The sequence below is a fragment of the Lacerta agilis genome, chromosome 4, assembly GCF_009819535.1.
Source record: "Lacerta agilis isolate rLacAgi1 chromosome 4, rLacAgi1.pri, whole genome shotgun sequence".
Classification (NCBI taxonomy): domain Eukaryota; kingdom Metazoa; phylum Chordata; class Lepidosauria; order Squamata; family Lacertidae; genus Lacerta; species Lacerta agilis.
In genome coordinates, this window is record NC_046315.1 from 20070729 (window position 1) to 20090838 (window position 20110).

General features: G+C 42.8%; 1 protein-coding gene across 1 annotated transcript; it reads right to left on the minus strand.

Moving 5' to 3' along the window:
- Positions 1–9296: 9296 nt before the first annotated feature.
- Positions 9297–12141, minus strand: LOC117044961 (vitelline membrane outer layer protein 1-like). The gene is made up of 3 exons (XM_033145755.1): positions 11941–12141; positions 10788–10885; positions 9297–9591 (listed from the first exon to the last, which is right to left on the minus strand). The coding sequence occupies exons 1-3, from the start codon at positions 12109–12111 to the stop codon at positions 9297–9299; spliced, it is 564 nt and encodes a 187-aa protein (XP_033001646.1). The 5' UTR covers positions 12112–12141.
- Positions 12142–20110: the final 7969 nt, after the last annotated feature.

Here is a 20110-nt window from a genome sequence, read left to right on the forward strand (position 1 = left end):
ACCGGGGGAAGGAAAGACGTAAGATCTTACAAGGAAAGGGGGGGAAACCATGGACAGAATAATTGCCACACACAGGAAGAACTAAGATATTCAGTGGTACTTCGGGTTAAGAACTTAATTCGTTCCGGAGGTCCGTTCTTAACCTGAAACTGTTCTTAACCTAAAGCACCACTTTAGTTAATGGGACCTCCCACTGCCGCTGAACCGCTAGAGCACGATTTCTGTTCTTATCCTGAAGCCCAGTTCTTAACCTGAAGCGTTATTTCTGGGTTAGTGGAGTCTGTAACCTGAAGCGTACGTAACCTGAAGTGTATGTAACCCAAGGTACCACTGTAGTTTGAGTTCCTCACTTGTACTTTTGTAAATCATTTAATGTGTCAACAAGAACAGAAATTATTAATAATGCAGTTGTTGTATAAGGGATTACATGTATGTAAATTAGAGCTGACCATAAAGAAGGCTGATCGCCAAAAAATTCTGAACAACTCCAGGCACACCTGGAAGTAGCGCACCATTTGGATCCCTATGAGTCTGGATTCAGACCTCATCATGGGACTGAAATTGCCTTGGTCACACTGGTTGATGATCTCCAGTGGGCTAGGGACAAAGGTGAGAGCTGTTTCCTAGTTCTGATGGATCTCTCAGCAGCTTTTGATGCCATCCACCATAACATCCTTCTGTGCAGTCTTGAGGGGCTGGGAGCTGGGGGCACTGTTATACAGTGGTTCCTCTCCTTCCTTCTGGGCCATGTTCAGAAAGTGGTGGTTCGAGATAAGTGTTCAGGCCCCTGGGCTCTCACTTGTGGGGTGCCTCAGAGTTCTGTCCCCTCCCCCATGCTTTTCAACATATACATGCTGGGAGAGATCATCAGGGAGTTTGGGCTGGGTGTTCATCAGTAGGCAGATGATACCCAGCTCTACCTCTCTTTCAAATCAGAAACAGTGAAGGCGGTGAAGGTCCTGTGTGAGTGTCTGAAGGTGGTTGGAGGATGGATGGTGGCTAACAGATTGAGGTTGAATCCTGACAAAACAGACATACTGCTTTGGGGAACAGGAGGCGCACAGGTGTGGAGGACTCTCTGGTCCTGGATGGGGTAACTGTGCCCCTGAAGGACTAGGTGCGCAGCCTGGGAGTCATTTTGGACTCACAGCTGTCCATGGAGGCGCAGGTCAATTGTGTGTCCAGGGCAGCTGTCTACCAGCTCCATTTGGTACGCAGGTACACTCTACCGCTCACTAGAGTGGTGGTACATGCTCTAGTTATCTCTCGCTTAGACTACTGCAATGTGCTCTATGGGGGGGCTACTTTGAAGGTGACCCAGAAACTACAACTAATCCAGAATGCGGCAGCTAGACTGGTGACTGGGAGCGGCAACCAAGACGGCTATTGTATTTAATATTTTGTTGGAAGCCGCCCAGAGTGGCTGGGAAACCCAGCCAGATGGCCGGGGTATAAATAAATAAATATTACTTGGACGTAGTTGGGGCTGTTTTTTTTGGGGGGGGGTAGGGGAACACTGTATTTGATTGCTTGTATTTGATTATATATTGTTCTTATATTCAACAAATAAAATATTAAAAATAAATAAATAAATGATGCTTTTGAAATGTGGTTCTGGAGGAGACTCTTGAGAGTCCCATGGACTGCAGGAAGATCAAACCTATCCATTCCTAAGGAAATCAGCCCTGAGTGCTCACTGGAAGGACAGATCTTGAAGCTTCAATACTGTGGCCACATCATGAGAAGAGAAGACTCCCTGGAAAAAAAAACCTGATGTTGGGAAAGATGGAGGGCACAAGGAGAAGGGGACGAAAGAGGACGAGATGGTTGGACAGTGTTCTCAAAGCTACCAACATGAGTCTGACCAAACTGTAGGAGGCTGTGGAAGACAGGAGTGCCTGGCATGTTCTGGTCCATGGGGTCACGAAGAGTGGGACACGACTAAATGACTAAACAACAACAACAACAACAACAACAACAACAACAACAGCAACAACAACAACATACTAGCAAGTAGAAAGCAAAAATAAATAAAAAGAGGAAAGTACTTCCTCTACATTTGTCTTTCTTGCTCCAGCCTGCTCTCATTTTTTACCTCAAGGGGTGTCCCCTTGGTGCATTCCTGTAAGTGTAATTCTGTGTACCTGTGTGCACTGTAGCTGAGGTATACACATCAATCAATGTACACTCTTTCACACACATGCATGTATAAGTGCAGAGAAAGGACATACCTCTTCCCAGAGTAATGTGTGCATAAGCCTAAAGACTTGTGCCTAACTGAAGGTGGGTGAGTTTTCCTTACTTCTGTCTCTGCCTAATGCCTTAGGCTCTTAGCAGAGCCAATCACGTTCCCACCAACTCTACAGGGAAGAGGTACCCTGTAGCCAACCCATCCTTAAGCATCTTGGAACTTATTATAGCAAACTCACAGCATTATTAATTCCACACCAGAGCACCAGTTTGAAAAAACAGTTGGAAACTGCTGCTGAGAGATGAACCTCTCCACTTTCCCATGGCTTTGCAGGGCATGGTGGGAGATACCAGTGAGCTTCTGCAGGCACCAGTATTCTGCTGGGCTTACTAAAGGCTGGTGTTGGTGGGAGAGGGATAGACAACAGAGAGGGAGTAGATATATTTCTTCTGCAGAGCTCTTTATAATAGCCATTTTATGCCTACAAAAAGAAGTATTCAGCTTGGACTAAGTGCCTCCAACATCAGAGATATTCACTTTAGCAGGGGCTTTGCTCTAGGAACACAGGGAATTGCCTAATTCTAAGCCAGGCCATGGTGCTGTGGTCTAAACCACTGAGTCTGGGGCTTGCTAATCAGAAGGTCAGTGGTTCAAATCCCCGCAATGGGGTGAGTTCCTGTTGTTCGGTCCCAGCTCCTGCCCACCTAGCAGTTTGAAAGCATGTCAAGTGCAAGTAGATAAATTGGTACCGCTCCAGTGGGAAGGTAAACGGCGTTTCCATGCACTGCTCTGGTTTGCCAGAAGTAGCATAGTCATGCTGGCCACATGACCCGGAAGCTGTCTGTGGACAAATGCCGCCACCATCAGCTTATAGAGCGAGATGAGCAGTGAAACCCCAGAGTCAACGGCGACTGGACCTAATGGTCAGGGGTACCTTTACCTTTACCTTTACCTAAGCCAGCCCATTGGTTATCTAGCTTAGTTCTGTCTACACTAGAGCTACTCTCCAAAGTTTCAGACAGGGGACTTCCCAGCCTTACTTGGAGATGCTGGAGGATATACCTGGGACCTCCTGCATGCACAGCAGAGGCTGCAACACTAATCTACCAATTTTTACATGGAAAGGACATAGCCTTGCAGTGCCCATTAGGCCAACCTTCCCCCCCCCCCCAATGAATTACATGTGCTCTGGACTGCATCATCTCCAGCCAGCACACATGGTGGTGGTTCCAGCTGATGGGAATTGTAGTCAGGAACATCTAGAGATCATAAGGTTGGGAAATGCTGCCGTAGATTTGCAACACTTCCAAAGGAATGCATCGTTAAATACCCTGAAATCTTTTGTGAAAAACATGGTACACCTTTCACAAAAAAGGTAGGGCCTAATACCGCTAACACGAATGCTTGACTGGGTCCCCACTGGTTACTGACTACTGATCAGGCCTCTGTAATTCTGGCCAAGTTGTAACCCTTGTCTTCCCTTACCAAACTTCTTAGAGCAGAGCAATCTCGTTCTACTTACTGTCTCTCAGCTGCCAGGCAGAATGAGGGCGTCCTTAAGCCGAGTGATGAAATATGAATGTGAGCAGGGGATTTAAAGGGGGCAGGACAATAAAGTGTAGGAACTCTCTGTCCTGAACAACACCTCCTCTGAGCAGAGCATTGGGAAGACAATGAAATCTTATTTGTCCTGTCCCAACTTGACCCCCATTTCTTAAGGAAGTGCCTCCACAACCAGAACCCATTTGCCTGTAGGAGTAGGGAGGACTATCAGAAGGGTGAGGACATCCTATCAGTGCCAAAGACCAGTACTGTGCACTTCGCTATAGAACACGATTCGGCAACTTGCTGCTCTATGATCCATTATCAGAAGCAGGCAGTGATCTACCACCCAGGGATGGGTGCATAGGGGACAAGTGGGTACTGGCTGCTTCCCCCAAGGGGGCAGTGATGGATGCAGGGTGGGTGGCAGGGGTGGGTGTGTGGTGGGCAGGCACCTAGCTCTCCCCCCCAAGCCAGCACTTTCTCTTTCCCCCCAAAGCAGCTCTCTCCCCCGCAAGCCCCCTGTGCTGGTCCCGAGGATGCTCACTGGAAGTGCTCACTGCAAGGACAGATCCTGAAGCTGAGGCTCCAATATTTTGGCCACCTCATGAGAAGAGAAGTCTCCCTGGAAAACACCCTGGTGTTGGGAAAGACTGAGGGCACAAGGAGAAGAGGACAACAGAGGACGAGATGGTTGGACAGTGTTCTTGAAGCTACTAACATGAGTTTGACCAAACTGCGGGAGGCAGTGGAAGACAGGAGTGCCTGGCGTGCTCTGGTCCATGGGGTCACAAAGAGTTGGACATGACTAAACAACAACAACAACACTTATTTAAATGGAAGGCACTTAGGGACACATCCCGACAAGGAAGCAGACCTGAAAAACTTGAAAAACATGGTGACTACTTTGAATGAAAAGCACTCCAACGAACAACAACAAGAGCTTCAACAGCCATAGTGAATGATTTGTAAGAAGAAATGTCTCTGCAATTGATGTCTAAACAGGAGCATATGAATATATGGATGGACATTTTGGAAGCAGAGTTTGGGAATTTAAAAACAAAGGTGGAGGATCGTGAAACAATGATCAATTCACATGGACATCAGAAATCTGTTTGTACAATGGGACTTCTCATTTCTTTTCTTCCTTTACAAGCTCCTCCTCTAAAAATCTGCTCTGGAGGGTTCCCCATGCTTTGGAGCACATTTTGAGGTTCTGCAGAGGATGCAAAGGGAGAAAAGGAAGTCTATTGCTCAAGGGAGTGTTCTACATCCATGACCTTTAATTTTTTAAAACAGATTATTGACTGTAATCCAACTACCAAAGCTAACTGCTAAAACTAACTGTTGCTTGAAGGTAAGCATTGAAACAAATTGCTGATGAATCATCCATGGAAATGAATATTTATCAGCATAATCTGATACACTATAACCTTACTGGGCTGAAGGTAGTCTTGTGTCCATTATCCATGATCTTCCTTTTAGATTAACTGCAGTGACTTATAGGTGGGGTGACTTTGAAAAGAGTACAGAAAGTTCCACATGCGGTATCCAGACTCTTAAAGGGCTTTTGGACAATTTCACTATATTGCACTAGTGATTTATTGTCTCCTCCTTAAATGGCCGGGGAGAAGCTTACCTCAAGGATCACCTCCTCCCAGGTGTACTTACCTGGACCCCAATATCATCATCAGAGGATCTCTTCCAGTGCTCCTGGATACAGGGTCTTATGGGTGGTGTCTGCCTGGTTATGAAATGCCTTCCCTGGAAAGGCTCCCCTGGTGCCATCTTTGTGGTCTTTATTGTCCAAAGTTTTAAAACAGAACCCTTGAATTCACAAGGTTTTAGATGTGTGCTGTATATTTTTTTTAGTGATGTTGTATATTCATCTTTATATTGTCTTAGGCTTCACTATTGAAACTGTTGTTTTTAACTCTGGAATGCGGTGGCTGCTTCCATTGAGATTTCTTTTTTATTGATTAAATGTGTTTGCCCAGAGCAACACAAAGTGACTTACAACCAGCCATTAGTGCATTTTAGGGAGCAACCCCATGTTTCTTAGAGGGCATCCCAGGGGCCTATGAAGTGGGGCATTCGCCATGCCCCGGTTCTTCTTTGGCAACATCCCTTCCCCCACCTCTTCATTTCACTTTAGTAAGTGATTGTGCAAACTTCCGGCTTGCTGCATTCTGAGGCTTTATCCTCCTCTTAGCCAGGTGACCTCTGCATCTTCCTAGGGCTGAGCACTATGGGAAGCAGCTCCTCCTAACCCACTTCTGTCTGCCACGACCACAAGAGGTGAATGTTTCACCTTGTCACCCCTAGTTTGCTCACACACACACTGACACACATGGTGCCTGTATCTCCTCTTCCTGCTCCTCTCACAGCTGATAAGAAGGGACACACTTATTCTTTTTTCATTTCATTTTTATTGGTGAAAGAACAGAACAGGCAATCAACGAAAGTATTATGAAAAGATGTCTCTCCTGTATTCGCGTATGAGAGAAATAATCAAAAGGAATTTAGTAAGAGAAAATAACATATATAGTCTATCTTGGAGTACGACAAGGCTGTATATTGTCTCCCTGCTTATTTAACTTATATGCAGAATTCATCGTGCGAAAGGCTGGACTGGATGAATCCCAAGCCGGAATTAAGATTGCCGGAAGAAATATCAACAACCTCAGATATGCTGATGACACAACCTTGATGGCAGAAATTGAGGAGGAATTGAAGAACCTTTTAATGAGGGTGAAAGAGGAGAGCGCATAATATGGTCTGAAGCTCAACATCAAAAAAACTAAGATTATGGCCACTGGTCCCATCACCTCCTGGCAAATAGAAGGGGAAGAAATGGAGGTAGTGAGAGATTTTACTTTCTTGGGCTCCATGATCACTGCAGATGGTGACAGCAGTCACTAAATTAAAAGACACCTGCTTCTTGGGAGGAAAGCAATGAGAAACCGAGACAGCATCTTAAAAAGCAGAGACATCACCTTGCCGACAAAGGTCCGTATAGTTAAAGCTATGGTTTTCCCAGTAGTAATGTATGGAAGTGAGAGCTGGACCATAAAGAAGACTGATTGCCGAAGAATTGATGCTTTTGAATTATGGTGCTGGAGGAGACTCTCGAGAGCCCCATGGACTGCAAAAAGATCAATTTTATCCATCCTTAAAGAAATCAGCCCTGAGTGTTCACTAGAAGGACAGATCCTGAAGCTGAGGCTCCAGTACTTTGGCCACCTCATGAGAAGAGAAGACTCCCTGGAAAAGACCCTGATGTTGGGGAAGATGGAGGGCACAAGGAGAAGGTGGCGACCGAGGACGAGATGATTGGACAGTGTTCTCAAAGCGACTGGCATGAGTTTGGCCAAACTGCGGGAGGCAGTGAAAGATAGGCGTGCCTGGTGTGCTCTGGTCCATGCGGTCATGAAGAGTCGGACACGACTGAACGACTGAACAACAACAACAACAACAGCAACAACAACAACAACAACAACATCTATGTTGTCAGAAAATTTGGTATTCTGGTGATTCATAAATGAACTTCATTCCATCTTTTAATAAATTTGTCTGGTGAATGTCTTTTTTTATTAACCTCCACTTTGCTTCACCCCTTGCTTCTGTCCTTCTCATTTTCCGAACTTCCTTTCCTTTCCTTTCCTTTCCTTTCCTTTCCTTTCCTTTCCTTTCCTTTCCTTTCTTCTTTCTTTCTTTCTTTCTTTCTTTCTTTCTTTCTTTCTTTCTTTCTTTCTTTCTTTTCTCTCTTTCTTTCTTTTCTCTCTTTCTTTCTCCCTCCCTCTGTTGTTTTCCCTTTCTGATCTTGTGTCTCTTCCTGTTTGTGTCCTCTTTCCTGTTAAAAATATTTTAATGGTTTCCCCATGAGACGCCTATATGAAGCATTCCGGTCTAACACGATACTTTGATCTGAGTGCTTGGGTAGGTTTGATCATGCACTCAGTTTTCATGATCAAAATGTAAATGTCTGAATTTAAAACTGACATTTTAAAAAAAAAATCAATTCCTTCTCTACTTAGAAAAATCCAGAGATGGATCCAGCTCAGTGGCATCATAAATGAAAGAGCAATCCTAACTCCTGCTATTTGCTGTTTGGAGGCGTAAAGGTGTCCAGTAGTAGGATGTCCAAGTATAATGAAGTTCAAGATGTTAAAGGAATGGGGTTGGGGTGGAGCAGAGCAGGCAATGATCCACTAGATCCAAAGCTGCCACATTCTGCAAAGAGGATGGAAGTCTGGGTCACTCAGCTACAACAGCTGTTTACCAGTGCAGCAAACGGAAGGGGGGGGCTTCTATTCTGGCCACCTGAGCATTTGCGACCACAGATGTGATCATGGATCCACTACTCCACTGCTCTCTAACCATCGTTTTGATTGCTGTGCTTCAGGACTCAGAAGAAAATAACATAACATATCCATTCGTCAATCCCTATATGACAGGAGCAGGGAAGCCATTTCGCCCCAAGGGGTAGATTGGAATGTGGCCAATTTTCCATTGGTGGATGGGGACAAAAGCAGAATAAAAATCCAAATAAATAAATAGAAATAGAAAATAAATGAAATCAACAGGCACACAAACATAGAGAGAAAGAGGCAGGCAGACAAGTATACACACACACACATTCAGAAAGCCAGAGATCCCTTTCCCAAACCTTTAAGAATGAAAAACAGTTTTTCACTCTCCAAGAGCAAGCAGAGTCTTTTCTCTGGTTTCAGCGCTACAGTCTCATTGTGCATAGATTGAAGGTAAGTGAAATGTTGCCTGCACTTTAAGAGTAAAGGCATTTGCATCCTCCACCACCAGACTCCTGGAGTAGGAATATGTGCAAATGTTGCCGTCTACTCCCAAATAACAGCCCGAGGCTTACCTCTCAGCTTAGCAATGTTGGGCGGAGTGCTAAAATTCAGGATAAGACTCAGCTTCCACATTCAGATCTTGGTGGTGCTTGGTGCCAGGGGTGCTGACTTGAATACAATATGGGGGGAGGCAGGTAAGCTCCGCCCCACATAATTGATCACATGATGCACACCATTCAAATGGCAATGCACATCAACTTGGGGGGGGGGGGAGTGACCCCCTCAAATAGTTTATGGGGAACGCGAAGGGACCTCGGCCCCTAGGAGTTGGCTGCTATGCTCAGTGCTAAGATTGGAGAGAATAGATTCCTTCAAATCCTCAAATCTTGCCACATGGTGCTTAGATCAGACATAAGGGATCTCTGTGCCTGAGATGGCTGGTGATTGGCAAGTGGGTGTGATTGGTTCAAAGCAACCTCATGGGACAAACTGAGAGGCTGGTGGGCCTGGGTAGATCAATGGCCTAAAGATATCACACTACAGCTCTAGGATGGTACCCTCTTTAACATTGCATTGGCCTCCTATCCAAAACCAATTCATGCAGGCTTAAGGAATTGAGATCAGGAAGAGACAAAGCTCGAAAAGGAACACACAACACTTTTGTTAAGATTTATTGTTGGTTAAGTTTCATGCCAACAGACCATTAGAACACAGGCAGCTGTGTTGTAGCAGGATGTAGCCCAGGTGATTCAGTCACAGCAGAAGAACCTGACATCATTAAGTGCTGTGCTATCACCTTCATCTGGAGCCTCCACCTTTGTTTGGATCGCGCAGATGGCACCAGTGGTGCAGCGCTTGCTCCAGTGGCCATAAGTACCGAAGTCGGTGGACTTGCCCTCCAGTCCAGTCCCATCTCCACAGTTGAACTGGATGTTGTTGGCTGCCGTATCATCACCTGGCCCTTGTGGGGCTTCCACTTTCAGAGCGAAGGCAACCAGGTAGCTGTTCCTGGGGCATTCCTTAACCTCTGTCCACTCTCCCCACCTGCCAAAAAAAAATTGCAATATGGCAATGTCTGCCTCTCTGGTAATATGACCCAAATTGGAATTATTTGCTTTCCCACATGAATGTCAAGAGGGCAGTTTCCTCCTTAGATTTTTTAAAAACGCGTCTTTTGTAGACCTCATCTGATATAGTATGTCTACCAAACCTCAACTTCTAAGTATGGCTATATGTTGTGAACTCTGGATTAGGTGGGTTTGCCCTGTGCCACCCAAGGGCCACCTACACCATACCCTTCCAATCTGCCCCTGGAACAATCTAGGGTTGGAGCTAAAGAATCTTTAAAGGGGTTTTAAACCCTAATATTCTGTTAAGAATGGGGTTTTTTTAAGGTCAGGGTGCATCAGTCCCATGTAGGATTTGCTGCTCTTGCCTAACAGATGTTAAGCAGAATGACCTGATTCTGTGTGGTGGAGCTGCTCCTTCATGAAGTCCATTGACCAGCACCATGCAGGATGGGATCCACTCACTTAAGTGGTAGTGACTTTCCTGCAAGAAAGCCACTGGCAAAGCAGCACCTGCACCCCACAGGATCAAGGTCTCTGCTTAACAGCTGTTGAGTAGAGGCATTGATATTTTAGGCCAGTGCATCCGGCAGGAAGGAGAGCTTCAGTATTGTGCCTACTTTCTCTCAGGAAGGCACAGCCTAGGTACAGCTTTTTTTGTCAGCCTACCTCTCCTTCCTGCCTGAGATCCTGACCACTGACAATCACAGATACTCATGAGGTCCAGACAGAGAAGCCTGGGAGACCACATTTGTCCCCTGGGCTTGAGGTTCCCCACACTCAGGATAGATGGTGGTTTCCTCTTGCTCTCTCTTTCCGTGGGATGCATAGCTGTCAACTTTTCCCTTTTCTTGCGAGGAATCCTATTCGGAATAAGGGAATTTCCCTTTAAAAAAGGGAAAAGTTGACAGCTATGGTGGGATGTGTGGTACTCAGGAAGAAACTCTGCTTTTCCTGACCTTTGTACTCTGTTGTTGCAGTGTCTTTCCCCTTTTGTCCCTCTAAAATTTGGAAGGCAACCTAGAGTTGGTATCCTTAGACTCCAAGAGCTAAGAATGAGACTGATAAACCCTGACATTATCCTGTCCTGGTGCTGAAGCATAATAGATTTCAGCCAGCCCCTCACACCATCACTTTCCAAGCAACAAAGAGAAAAATCAAGAAGATGCTCACGGTCCAACGGTAGATTGTACATCTGCACCACTACTGCAATAGAGACGGATGCCATTGAGGGAAGTATCATCACCGATAACACCTTGTTCTACCTCATACTGTTGCAAATGAGAGAACGAGACGGCAATAAAGCTGTTTTTGCAAGCTAGGACTCTGTTTCATATTCTTTATTGGAAAAATAAAAAGTACAAAATTACAAGTGCACAGAGTAAGACCAGACACAAAAAAGAAAAGAAATAGTACCCATGTTGAAAACAAAAGAGAAAAAATATTGTGTATGTTACAAAAGGGGGGATTGTTATTGTAGATAACCAAGCTAGGACTCTGAGAACACTGACATTCAGATTGCGTCTGCCGTCTCAATTTTCCAAAGTACTAGCTTAGAACCTGAATGAGCAGTTATCTGTTCATAATTACATGTCCCTACTTGTGTACAAGTATTATTGGTTATGGATTGAGATTTACATTCTCAGTTGTATCAAAAGACAGTAGCTTTTTGGTGCAACCAGTCCAATGAGACCCAAGTAAGCAAACTCAATAGGAAAAAATTGATCTTGCTAATGACTGGCAAAGGCACCCTCAATCCCTCTATTATGTCTTCATATTCTACAGCAAGTTTCCTCCATTTTGTGAAGTTCGGCTTGCCATATTATTTCAAGAAGTAAGAATCCAGACAAAAAAAGTTGTTGAAATCCTGGACATGTCAGGGAAAATCTGGATTTCTGCTAACCCTCCTAGAAAGCACATAGAAAACCTACCTGGGTTTCTTCCACACTAGCAGTTTAGTCTATATTTGCCAGTTGGGTGCTCACTTTTCTGGGAGATAAACCTGACCACAATATTGCCAGCTCATTGCACTCCAAACTTTTCTGTATCCTTGTTCCTTTTTTCCTCCAGCCCATCCAGATTCATGGTAGTTTTCTTTTATGTAAAATGCAATTCACTCTAAGCCTCTCCAGTATGCATTGACAAAGTGGCATGAAGACTTTTTAGAGCTATTAAATCTTTAAGCATGGCAGTCAGCACTTCAAAGCACCTTGCAAGCAGCAATATACAGGCAATGGGTTCAGAAAGAAAGACGGGAAGCAACTTGAATATTGTGACTACTTCTTGGGATCAGGGTATCAAAAAGAAGATATAGATAAGCCTTTACCTTCAGTGAGAATCCGTATGCATATCCTGTGGGACAGAATTCAATTTTTCCCCATTCTCCCCACTGCCCGCCATTGGCCACTATGAGGATTGAATTATAGTTTCGATGTCCTGCCTCACAGAGGTGGTAGGTGAGGAACAGGAAGACCACAGCACTGGTAGAGAGATCCATGGAAGGTGGACTGCACCAGATCGAGCTGCAAAAACTGAATGGAAGAATAACAGCCTTAAGAATTTATTCCCCAGAAAGTGTGGTTCTCTCTCCTTTGTTCAAAATCTTCCTGAATCTTGTGTGTGTGTGTCCACCTCCACCACCATGGAGGGAAGTGTGATTACTTCTGGTTGATGAGTTAAATCAATTAATGGCTTTTCTGACTACACTCTGATTTCAATAGATAACTCAGAGTTGCTGCACATTGGGGCTAGATCAATTCCTCAGACAGAAAGGCAAGGCAGGATGGCAGGAATTGGCTTGTGTAAGCTACCGGCAACTAACTAAAATGTGCAGCTTCTAGTTCTGTTCTGCCTCAATGGAGGCGGACCCCATGGCAGCAGGAGATTGTTGGCGAAGAAAACTTTCTTCACCGCCTCTATTGCATCTGCAGAAAACAGCAGCAGGAGACTTTTCCAGGTGGTTCGCAATTTAGCAGAACCACCTTCATCATCAGGGCCTGGAAGGGACCCCAAGATCTCCTGCAATGCTTTTGCTGAGACCCTACCTGTCCGCAGACTGTCTCGCCAGAGTGGTACATGCTCTAGTTATCTCCCGCTTGGACTACTGCAATGCGATCTATGTGGGGCTACCTTTGAAGGTGACCCAGAAACTGCAATTAATCCAGAACGTGGCAGCTAGACTGGTGACTGGGAGTGGCCGCCGGGACCACATAACACCGGTCCTGAGAGATCTACATTGGCTCCCAGTACGTTTCCGAGCACAATTCAAAGTGTTGGTGTTGACCTTTAAAGCCCTAAACGGCCTTTGTCCTGTATACCTGAAGGAGCGTCTCCCCCCCCCCCATCGTTCAGCCCGGACACTGAGATCCAGCGCCGAGGGCCTTCTGTCGGTTCCCTCACTGCGAGAAGCAAAACTACAGGGAACCAGGCAGAGGGCCTTCTCGGTAGTGGCACCCGCCCTGTGGAACCATCAGAGGTCAAAGAGATAAGCAACTACTTGACATTCAGAAAATACCTGAAGGCAGCCCTGTTTAGGGAAGTTTTTAATCTATGATATTTTAATGTGTTTTAATATTTGTTGGAAGCCACCCAGAGTGGCTGGAGGGACCCGGCCAGATGGGCAGGGTACAAATAATAGAATTATTATTATTATTATTATTATTATTATTATTATTATGTCAACAAGAATAGAAATTATTAATACTGAAGTTGTTGTATAAGGGATTATTATTATTATGACCGGAATGTAATGAAAATTAATAAGATTTTGGAATGCAGAAATAAAGCAAATAATCAAGCCATCAATTCTAGCAGGCGAGGGTCCACTTTATCTAAATTATATAATTCCATATTTGAACGATTGATATTAATAATTGTATTATAAACTGGTATTGTTATAATGAGGCTATTATTTGATTGTAAGTGAAAACTAATAAAAATATTATTTTAAAAAAACTAAGATGTGCATTTCCTACCCACCCTTTGCCCTTGCTAAAATGTCTTTCCTATGCAAACTCTCTCCATTTCTGTTTTATACACTTGCAACACTTCAGAAGAAGTGCATATTTAAATACCCTGAAAACCTGTGGGGTATACTTTTCACAAAAAGGACCTAATACCAAGAACAAGAATACTTGGCTGAAACCCACCCATGTCTACTTCACTCAAGTCTCACAGTTGATCAGGCCTACATCATTCTGGCTACATCGCGAGCCTTGCCTTTCTTTGCCCTCACTAGGAGTTCTACTTACCGTCTCTCAGCTGCCAATTACTCTACAAGCAGAAGGAGGGTGTCCATAAACTGAGTGAAGAAACATGGACGCAAGCAGGGAATTTAAAGGGGACAGCATAATGCAATGTAGGAACTCTCTGTACTGAGCAACACCTCCCATGCTCCACTGATCCATCATGGAGCAGAGCAGATGGAGAGGGCTGTGAAGTCTTCCTGGTCCTGTGCTTTTCTCACCTCTATTACCAGTGGCTTTTAGGAAGTGCCTGCACAAGCAGAAGCCATTTGCCAGGGGGAGTGGAGAGAGCTATCAGAAGGGTGAGGACATCATTTCAGGGACAAAGACCAGGACTGTACAATTTGCTTTAGAACAGGGTTGGTTCTCAGCCTAATTGCCACAAGTCCTCAAGCAGTGAGTTCAGACTTCCAGAAAAAGTGATGTTTCCTTCTCATGGGAAGCCACTAGACATGGAGGAAATCGGGTGGGGGAGAGGGCAACACACACAGAAGAGGGTGTCAGAGAGAGGGGAAAGAAGGTGTCTTTTGTCTTGATAACTGTAGCTCCACACTGTGTAGATAGTAGTTTTCTCAGAGAGAGTTACAGTTCCCTCATCAATCTGCTGTTCACGAAACCATTCAGGTAAAGCCATGACAGTTCACTTGGTAGAGATCTGATATAACTTTGTGGTGTAGATATGCCCACAGAATACCAGAACTGCAGAATTTCACCCTCAGCTTCATAGTACCCTTCAGAATTTTACAGGAAGCTGTGAGGGATCCTATTCCCTCCCCTTCAATACTTCCCCAACAGTGACTCTCCCTAAGTTTCACTGACAACTAGGGTGAATCTTTCAGTGTTCATATGGGAATTGTCTCTGGGGTACCTCAGGGCTCTACGGTTGAAAACCTTTTGCCACCTATAGGATCTCCCTACCAGGGTTCCCAACTACTGCAGTTTGCCTCCCCTTTAGGCAAATAAGTGGCACACTTGGCTTCAATGTCCAGCCCTCTGTATGACAGGAGAATAAGCAAACAGTTTCCTCTTCCCCAGGAAAGCTTTGTTCTCTCCTCTTAGTCACACCTCTTAAGGTACTGATACACTGCCAGAGTCAACGAACGTTTAAGCACATTTAACTTTATTAGGTAACTTGAAAACATGGATGTCTCGGGTTATTACTGGTACAAATCTTCTTCTCATGTAACTCAGCTTAGTTATAATATTTCCTGCATCCCTTTAGCAATGGTAATGACCTTTTCTCCCATTCCCCAAAGCCTAACCTCGCATTTTCTCTCTCTAAACTCCACCCCCAACTGCCAAACCCCCAACTGCCTTTTAACGGTTGTTCCCCCTCCTTTTAGAATGCCAACTAGCTCCGCCTCCCCAGGAACACCTACCTAAAATGGGAGTGATAGGTTAGCCCATGATGAACCTGAATCATCAGCAGGCATTATTCCGCCACAGAAGCCTCACACTGTAAGGTCTATTACAGTCCTGCAAAGACCTGTTGGAGGATACAAACAATCACGAGGAAGAAAGGCCAATGTAGAGCTGCAAAGTCTTTAATAATGTTTAAGAGGAGCGGGGAGATGGTGGCATGAGGCAAGCGTTTCCTATCCTGATGCAGAAATGACTATCCCTACTAGCCATAAAAATGGGCCAAGATAGACCACACTTGATGCCTTTTGGTTTGGAAAGTCAGCAACTACCACTTCAGTGAATGAAAGCAATATTGCCCACTACATTTGTTTGAATGGAAGGCACTTAGGGGACACTTAGAGACATCACCTTGCCAACAAAGGTCTGTAGAGTTAAAGCTATGGTTTACTCAGTAGCAATGTATTTAAGTGAGAGCTGGACCATAAAGAAGGCTGATCACCAAAGAATTCTGAACAACTCCAGGCACACCTGGAAGAAGTGGACCATTTGGAACCCTTGCAGTTGGGATTCGGGCCTCATCATGGGATTGAAATTGCCTTGGTGGCACTGGTCAATGATCTCCAGCAGGCTAGGGACAAAGGTGAGAGCACATCCATGACCTTTAATTTCTAAAACAGATTATTGACTCTAGAAAACTGGCTAATCCAACTACCAAAGCTAACTGCTGAAACTACAGTAACTGCTGCTTTTCTGGGTGATCTAAATGGATTAGTCTCCACCTTGATGGACAGATCACAAAAGCTCTCAAATGATGGAAGACTACCCAAAACTTTTTTTTCGACTTGGTGGATAATTTGGACTTGTTGGATATTTGCAGATTAAAATATCCAACAGAAATACGTATTTTACATATTTTTCAGAGCCAAATCAATCCTTTAGCAGCCCAGATTACATTTGGATCATCAAAAACTTTGTCCCAAGGTTGACAAAAGCTGAAATATTTCCAAAGATGCTTTTTTTTTTTTTTGGAACTAAAACTAACTCTGCAGGGATCTTTCAGATGGAGAATGAATGATGCTTTATTTAGGAATTAACAGATTGTAAAATATGCCCAAAAGACCCTAAAATACTATTTTGATGTAAATATAATTACAGTTACAGATCTGAGGGTTTTATGGGATGCAAGTAAAGCAGTTATTAGAGGCTTCCTAATTCAGCAAAACTCAATTCAGAAGAAGGCCCAGAATGAGAAAAAAAGAAAGCATTCTGTCACAATTGAAGGACAAAGAGAAAAAACTTAGAGGCAATCAACAGATTCAAAAGGAGATTAAAGTTTTACAATCCCACTATTTGCAAATTATCAATCAGGAGATTGAATGGAAGATAAAATTGAGGAAGCAGAGGACTTTTGAATCTGCAAATAAATGTGGGAAATTGTTAGCCTGACAACTGAAGAAGAAACAGAAGGAAAATACAGTTACACATATTGTGGTCGATGGAAAATCCATTGAGAATCCTGCAGAGATTAGGAAAAAATTTCAGAAATACTATAAACAGTTATATACGAAGGAAAAAGAAAATAAAGCTAACAGTTTTTGAATTCTAAAGGTTTGCAGAAAATTCCCATAGATAAAAAGACCGTACTCAATGACTTGATATTGAGACAAGAGGTGGAGATGGCTATAAACCAGATAGAAATTGGGAAGGCTCCAGGACCTGATGGGCTAACATCCAAGTACTACAAGACATTGAAGGATTGGCTGATTCAACCACTGATGGATGTGTGTAATAAGATATTAAGGGGGTGCCAAGCACCTGAGACCTGGAAAGAAGCTTTTATTACTCTGATTCCTAAACCAGATACAGATAGATCGCAAGTGAAAAATTATCGACCAATTTCCTTATTGAATGTGGATTACAAAAATTTTGCAAATATTTTTGTAAGAAGGCTGAAGCTAGTTTTGAAGGAATATATAAATCAAGACCAGGCAGGTTTTCTACCTGGGAGTCATATGAAAGATAATGTTAGAAATGTTCTTGATACTTTGGAAATGCTAGAATCTAAAAAGAATTGTAAAGCCATTTTAATGTTTATTGATGCAGAGAAGGCCTTTGATAACGTTCGATGGAGTTTTATGAAGATGAATTTGCATAATATGGAGGTTGGGAAAAATTTCTTAAATGGTATCGATGCGATTTATTCTGAGCAAAAAGCTAAAATTATTGTTAATAATGTGGTTTCAGAAGAATTTAGAATTGAAAAAAGGTACCAGGCAAGGGTGCCCTATTTCCCCCCTGCTTTTTATTTCTGTCCTGGAGGTACTCCTGAATATGTTAAGGAAGAATGATGAGGTAAAAGGTATTGTGGTAGGGTCAAAACAGCATAAGTTAACAGCCTTTGCAGATGATTTGGTGTTGACACTTCAGGACCCAGAAACCAGTGCTAGTAAAGCACTGGATTTGATGCAAGAATTCGGTCAGTTTGCAGGCCTGAAATTGAATAAGACTAAAACCAAAGATTTGTGTAAAAATCTTACAAAAGATGAGATATCTAGATTAGAGGTTACCACTGGTTTGAATTTTGCTAAAAAGGTGAAGTACCTTGGTGTGAATTTAACATCAAATAATCTGAATTTGTATAAAGACAATTATGAAAAGTTGTGGAATGAAATTAAGAGAGAATTGGAAATATGGTCAAATCTAAAGTTATCATTGTTGGGCTGAATTTCTGCTGTGAAAATGAATGGATTGCCAAAGATGTTGTTTTTGTTCCAAGTAATGCCTATCATTGATAATGTTAAGTGATTTAAAGAATGGCAAAAGGTATTATCCAAGTTTATCTGGCGGGGGGGGGGGATGAGAATTAAGTTTAAATTATTAATGGATGTAAAAGAAAGAGGTGGTTTCTCTCTGCCAGATTTAAAATTATGGTTTATGCTGGAAAATACTGATGTACTAGACTTGGAAGGCTATGATAATGTTTTTGGATGGCATGCTTACTTATGGTATGATAAGATAAAGGCCCGCAGAGGATTTAAGAATCATATTATTAGAAAAGCATTGTTCAATGTTTGGATTAGATATAAGGATCTGTTAGATAGGAAAACACCTTGGTGGATTTCTCCATTGGAAGCCAAGGCTCAGAAAAAGCTAAATATGGAAACAAAGTGGTTGAAATACAGTGATTTGCTGTTGGAAGTTGATAATAAATTTAAATTAAAGTCATATGAACAACTTAAAGATAAATTAAGTGATTGGTTACAGTATCATCAGATTAATAAAATGTTCAGCATTGATAGCAAAAATACAGGTTTTCAGACTGATAAATCCAGATTGAAAATGGAATTGTTGGATACAAAGAGTAAAAATCTTTCTAGAGTGTACAGTTTATTCCAAGAGTGGTATTCAAAGATGAACAACTGAAATCAGTAATGATTGATTGGGCAAGGATGTGGAGCACAATATTATGCTTAAGGATTGGGAGAGGTTGTGGGAAAAAAGGCTATAAGTTTACGGCATGTACAGCGTTGAGGGAAAATATGATGGGAATGGTGTATAGATGGTACTTAACTCCTGTAAAACTTGCAAAAATGTATCATACACCAGATAACAAATGTTGGAAATGTAAAGAGAAAGAAGGGACCTTATCACATGTGGTGGACATGGCCCAAGATGAAGGATTTCTGGGAAAGGATTTATAATGAAATGAAAAAGGTATTAAAAAACACCTTTATGAAGAAACCAGAAGCCTTTCTACTGGGAATCATAGGGGAAGAAATTCCCAAAAAGGGTATTACTTTCTTTTTGTACGCCATAACAGCAGCAAGAACACTAATCGCCAAGAATTGGAAGAATCCAGAGATACCAAGAGTAGAAGAATGGCAAATGAAGATGATAGACTTTATGGAACTTGCTGAGCTAACAGCGAGACTACGCGGCCAAGGAGAGGAAACGGTGCAGGAAGATTGGAAGAAATTTAGAGTGTATTTTTTAAAAAAATATTGTAATGTTTAGATTTTATATTCCTTAGGGAAGTGGCTAGAGGTTTTCGGTAATGATGTTGGAGGTGGGTTGTATAAGAAAGAATGTTTTAGGGAAATAATCTCGGGTGATTGCTAACAGTATGTAACTGCCAATGAAGACTGAAAATGAATTTCAGAAGGAGGAGATTGGGTAGTGTGTTGTTTGTTTTGTATGTGTTTTCTTTGTATTTTTCTTATAAAATGAATAAAAATATTTTAAAAAGAAAAAGAAACTAACTGCTGTTTGAAGGTAAGCAAACAAATTGCTGATGAATCATCCATGGAAATGAATTTTTATCAGCTTAATCACTATAACATTACTGGGCTGGAGGTAGTCTTGTGTCCATTATCCATGATCTTCCTTTTAGATTAACTGCAGTGACTAATAGGTGGGGTGACTTTGAAAAGAGTACAGAAAGTTCCACATGGGGTATCAAGACTGTTAAAGGGCTTTTGGACAATTTCAGTATAATTGCACTAGTGATTTATTGTCTACTCCTTAAAAGACCAGGGAGAAGCTTACCTCAAGGATCACCTCCTCCCAGGTGTACTTACCTGGACCCCAATATCATCACCAGAGGATCTCTTCCAGTGCTCCCGGATACAGGGTCTTATGGATGGTGTCTGCCTGGTTATGAAATGCCTTCCCCGGAAAGGCTCCCCTGGTGCCAACTTTGTGGTCATTATTGTCCAAAGTTTTAAAACTGAACCTTTGAATTCACAGGGTTTTAGTTGTATGCTGTGCATTTTTTAGTGATGTTGTATATTCATCTTTATATTGTCTTATGCTTCACTATTGAAACTGTTGCTTTTTAATGTTGAAATGTGGGGGCTGCTTCTATTAAGATTTCTTTTTTATTGAGTAAAT